General features: G+C 63.0%; 2 protein-coding genes across 2 annotated transcripts in view; one reads left to right on the top strand and one right to left on the bottom strand.

Annotated features, from left to right (window-relative positions):
* PTSG_00262 (uncharacterized protein) overlaps positions 1 to 516 on the top strand; it is a gene marked incomplete at its 5' end in the record, with an annotated part of 1,349 nt that extends 833 nt beyond the window's left edge. The window contains one exon of the mRNA XM_004998755.1: positions 98 to 516. Coding sequence (XP_004998812.1) covers positions 98 to 334 — 237 coding nt within the window. The 3' untranslated portion in view covers positions 335 to 516. The remainder of the gene's footprint in view (positions 1 to 97) is intronic.
* Positions 517 to 554: 38 nt separating this feature from the next.
* The window catches only part of PTSG_00261 (uncharacterized protein), a gene marked incomplete at its 5' end in the record, with an annotated part of 8,393 nt that continues 3,464 nt past the window's right edge, over positions 555 to 5,483 (bottom strand). The window contains one exon of the mRNA XM_004998754.1: positions 555 to 5,483. This exon is cut by the window's right edge and continues 1,683 nt beyond it. Coding sequence (XP_004998811.1) covers positions 771 to 5,483 — 4,713 coding nt within the window. The 3' untranslated portion in view covers positions 555 to 770.

Raw genomic sequence — 5,483 nt, 5'->3', positions numbered from 1 at the left:
CTCACACACACACACACACACACACACACACACACACACACACACACACACACACGCACACACACGCACAAACGCACAAACGCGCGCGGGCTTCCAGGAGGGCGTTACGGACATGCAAGCCAAGCAGGAAGCAATCATGGCAGCGGTTGTGCCGCTGCAAATGGAGGCCGCGGCTGCTTCCGGCTTCACCGGTGACGACGGGTTCCTCAAGATGCAGTGCCTCATGATGGCGCATTCCTCCGACGAGCAGATCTCGTACAACACCCTCTCTGGCCTCCTGCCCGTCTATCGCCGCGCCGGCATCTCGCTTCAGCAGCAGCAGGAGCAGCAGTAGGCGTAGAAAGTCACAACAGAAGCACCAGTGGCAGATGAGCGTTGGTGCATGCTCCCGCCCACCACACACACACACTCACTCACTCACGCTTCTGGCATCTCCCTTTGCTCTTGTTCGCTCGCTTGCCGAATCAATTGCGAGTAAACTGGCTTGGAGTGTCACATCATGTCATTCGTTTTGGCAGCGACATTTACACCAATGTGTGTGTGCATACGTACGCAAGGGATGTTCGTTTATTCTGTTGCCATATTGTTATCCTGGCCAGACACACACACACACACACACACACACACACACACACACACACACACACACACACCACACACACACACATACACACACACACACACAAGAACACACACACACACACACAAGCACACACACGCACACACGCAATCACATAAACACACACGCACGTAAGCACACAACTGCTTGCTCAAGCCAAGCCAAACTCCTGTGTCTGCATGGCTAGCCGCAGTTTCGATGCCAGCACGTCCACCTCTTCGTAGAACGGCAGGAACAATTGCGAGAAGCAGTTCTGTGCCTGCGGCAGCCGATCACTTGCGTTCTGAACATGAACGGCCAACGTCGGGCGGGCTCCAGCGGCGCCGCCATCACCCCGCCCCTCTTCATTGCCTGCAAGCAGCTGCGGCGATCCCGTGACAAAGCACACAAACTCGCCAAGCTCCCCTTGCGTCATGTCAGCAAGACATTCCACGAGCATGTCGCGGAATCGGGCAAGCGGGCGCGCGCCAATGTCATCGCTGTCAGTTCTGCGATCAACGATGGCCATGTGAGCCAGCACATCCTCCAGCGTCACCGTTGTTGCTCCGCCCCCATTCAGCGCCATCCAGATGTCCTCCACGCTCATGGTGGCAAACACCTGCTCGTCCAGCGTGCTGAGGAGCCCGCGGCGCATGGCCGCACACGCTCCTGCACACGCGCTCAGCACATCAAGCGTAAAGTGCCGCATGTACTCAAATGCCACGGCGCTGCTCACGTCAGTGTCGTCCCCGCCCTCAACCAACTCAACATGCGCCCTTGACACGCCCGTTGCCCACGTGTACGCGAACGTCAATCCATAAAGCGCAACCTCGTCCTCTCCAACACCGTCATTGCCGTCGCCGCTGCCATGCTCTGCCTTCCGCAAGAGCTCGCACAGGCCGACGTAGCGGTCGCGGTCCAGAAAGGCCACGTCGTGCCATCGCAAGGGCCGCTGCAAAATGAGCTTCCACACGTGTCGGGCTAGGCGAAGCGTGATGACTTGTCGCTGCTTGATGCACAGCCCAATAAACCGCCCAATGTCCTCGTACCGCAGCAGCAGGGCCGCCTGCACATCGTCCCCGTCCACGTCGCTGCCCTCATCCAACGGCGTGTCGCCCGCGCACTGCTGCTGCCTGTGTGCTGCACGCGTGTTGGCGCGGCTGCGGGCGCTCCCCTCCTGACGACTGCCACCGAAGCTGTCCTCGCCAGTGCCGCCCAGCAGCACAGCAAGGGCTGGGCCGGCCACGGCTGAGGTGCGGTGCGCGCCGTGGCCCCAGTTGGGCACATGGAAGGAGCCCGACGGTGTCGTGTGGAACAGATTACGGTAGGCAAGACACGCCAGATGCACGCTGGATGTCGAGATTGGGGAGGCGAGTGAGGTCAGCGACACGGGCTCAACCAGCAAGCGGGAAACGAGGCCAGCCCACGCTCGCAGGACACCGTCTCCGGCGCCCTCCTCGCCCTGGAAACGAACTTCAACCGCGCCCGTCCGACCAACGCCGCGCAGCGCATGCATTGTCTGTGAGAGCACGCGCGTGCGATCAACGTGGAGCGGCTGCAGGTACCGCTGTTCCCGCCTGAGGGCGGCGAGCAAACTTGCCGTTCGCGTGGACAGGCGCGCCGCAGCGGCGAGGTGGTGGTGCCCGCGCGAGCGAAGGTGTGCGTACTGGCCGTTGGCGATGGTGAGCAGCGCATTTGGGCAGTGCTCGGCAACGCGGCTGTACGCCTCCGGCGTCAGCAACATGCGTGCGCTGAGCGCAAACGACGGTTCTGCAGACGAATGCACCCGAAACAGCGCATCAAACCCGCCAGATGACAGCCGCTGCGGCGACGATGCAACCGGGATGGTGTCCGCGAGTGGCAAGGCCAGATACGGATCTTGCGTGAGCTGCCATGCTGAGGCCTGCCGCGCTGAGGCTGGCCCTGCTGGTAAACTAGATGGTTGGCGCTCCCGGCCACCAATACTAGCACTTGCCTGTCGGCCACCGCCGTGGTTTGCCGTGAGGGCGTCGGGTCTGTTGAGGGACGGCGACGGCAGCAGCAGCGCTTCCCGCAGCAGTGCAGGGTGCAGCGCGTGCATGCACGCCAGCGCCATTAGCATGTCGAGCACACACCCGTGACTAGCATATGCATGCACAGACACCGAGGGAAGCGAGCACCCGCGCGAACGGCCCGTGCGGGCGACGGAGAGAAGCGAAGTGGACGATGCGCCGCCACACCCGCGCCACCCGGCCGGCACCACCCGACTGATCCCATCCATGTGCCGGCTCACATCCCCTGCAGCAATGCCGTCAGTACCACCACCATCGCCACCAGCAAAAGCAGCAGCACCAGCAGCACCAGCAGCACCAGCAGTAGCTGCACCCGCACGGCTACCGGCCGCGTGACCGCGAACGAGGTGTGAAAACTCACGCGCCCGCGCATCCACGTGGCGGCCGGCATCAAGATAGCGCTCAAGCACGTTGAGGCCGCTGGCCAGCCACTCTGCCACATCGCACAGTGCCGGGCGAAGCATCTGTACAAAGGCAATTGCATGAGCGCGCGAGGGCGCCATGCAGTGGGGACGAACCACCCACGCACCACTCGCCTGGTCACGAACCGCAGAGGCCGCGAACGACAGGGTCATCCTGTCATCGTCATCCCAAGTCAGGGGCGGTGTTGCAGCAGGCGCGTTGCGCGCAGCCGCTGCAACACGTGTCGAGGACAAGAAAGCAGAGGGCACTCGTGGTGTAGCTGCCACCTGTGGCGTCAGCTGCACCTGTGGGTCGGGCTCAAGCAGTGCCAGCAGTGTGCACGTGATGATGTCGTGTGCAGCCGCTGCGAGCGCCACCAACGGTTCTGTGCCAGCGCCGTCAGCGCTGCCGTTGCTGGCGGTGTGCTCGCTCACGCCCATCGCCCCTTCGTGCGAATAAGGGGAGTGCATTGCCCAGTCCTGGGGCCCGCTCGTGCCGCCATCCAGCGGGCCGTCACCAGCGTGGAGAGCAAACCGGATCCACGACGACAGCGCGGCGTCCTCAAATGTGAGGCGGCGGCGGCTCGCGTTTGCGGGCACTCGCAGCGCTGCTGGGAACGGCAGCCCAAGCAGTACGTGCTGCAGCAACTGCGTGGCCGTGGCGGCGGCTGCCGCCAGCAGAGGTGTTTGCCCGCCGAACCGCACCAGCTGGCTGTATGTCGCTCGAACGGTGTCGTGTGCGCGACGCAGGCCCTCCGTCCAGTCACGACAGGGGCGAGTCTCGCGTGTCACCCGCGCACACGCCACTTCCGGCGACGCAGGTAGCGCTGACGAGAGCTGGGCCGTTGTTGCGGTAGTGGCTGTTGGTGCTGGCGGGCCGCGCGGTGTGCCTGCTGCTGGCATTTGCTGCGATGACAGCCACGACGACGACGACGCAAACGCACTCACAGACAAGATGGGCAGAGCAATCTGTGCCTCAATGCGGTGGTGTCCTGCGCTGTTGGCCTGTGGCTCCGTGGATGCGCTGAATGACGGCCAGTTCGTCTGCTGGGCTTGCGACGATGAAGGTGCAGCGGCTGACCTGTCGAGGTGTGCACTCGCCACCCGAGGCAGCGCAAGGGCGACGCCGCACATGGCCTCGGCCACGGCGAGCTGCACGTCTGCGCTGGGGTTGGTCAGCAGGGAGGCTAGCAGCCAGGGACAGGCGGTCGCGGCGACGGCAATCACTTCGTCCAGGTCCCCATGCGTGCATGCAAGCAGTGTCGGCACCTGGTCCAGAGAGCAAACCACAGCAAGGCTGGTGTCATCACCATGACTGTTGCTTCTGCTGCCACCGCCACCGCGATCGTTCGGGCTCTCACGGTAGATTGCGTCATCATTCTCCTGTGCTGCTGATACTGGTGGCAAGAGGGCGTCTGCCCAATTGAGCGCCGGAGTGCCATCTGCTGCTGTCGCTGCTGTGGCGTTGCCGTTTTTCGTTGCCGTGGAGGGTGCTGGTGACCGCAGCAGGAACTGTGCAAAGTTGCTCGGTGCGAGCGGCCGGCGCGACAGCCACGTGCGCACGTACGTCAAGATGGGATGCATCTCCGAACGCTGAAGTAGGACGTGCACGAGCAACAGCGCGTTGGCGAGCTGCTGCGGCCACGCCGGCTGCAGACTCGTAGCGCCCGTCTCCGCGGACTTCTGGTCTATGTGCTGCCCCTGGTCTGCTTGTTGCCGTTGGCCCACTTGGCGCTGGTGCGGCTGGCTCAGCGCCACGTTCGCATCCCCGCGTTCACGATCGCCAGTTGCTCCTACATCCTCTAGCGGAGATGTTGGAGCCTTTGCCATCTCTGCCGCAAGAATTGCGCGCCACATCTTGGCGCCAAACGCAAAGGGCGAGCCCAGCACAGTTTCACAGAGGGTCATGGACTTGGCAGCGCGCAGCAGCAAGGGCTCCATCATCGATCCGCGCGTGAATGTCCCTTGAAGGTACCCTTCAGGGTGGAAGCGAAGCGCAAGGCCTGCAACTGCCGCGTTGGTGTACGTGTGCTCTAAGAGCAGCAGCAGCAAATCACCCACACGCCGCCCGCGACACACCAGCAGCCGTTCCCGTGATGATACGCCTAAGTGTTGGTGTTGTGCATTGCCACCACCACCACCACCACCACCATTGCCGTGCTGTTCAGAGCCCGCATGTGTGCTTGGCGGAAGTGCGGTGTTTGCTGTGGGTGCTTGCCCAGTGCTTCCTCTGTGCTGCTGCTGCGTCTGCTGCTGAAACAAGGTCGCCCAGCCAGAGATGCGTCCAACAGCGTCGCACTCGATGGTGATGGCTGTGATGGGCATTCGTGCAGACGGCACCTGCGCAACCACTCGCCACTTGCCCTGCACCATGTGTGCTGGCGTGATGCTGTCATCGTCCGCTGTTGCAATCCGGGTGTACACCCACGTCAG

The sequence above is a fragment of the Salpingoeca rosetta genome, assembly GCF_000188695.1.
Source record: "Salpingoeca rosetta unplaced genomic scaffold supercont1.1, whole genome shotgun sequence".
Classification (NCBI taxonomy): Eukaryota; class Choanoflagellata; order Craspedida; family Salpingoecidae; genus Salpingoeca; species Salpingoeca rosetta.
Note: the sequence above shows the minus strand (reverse complement) of the source record. Positions and strands in the feature narration are given on the sequence as shown.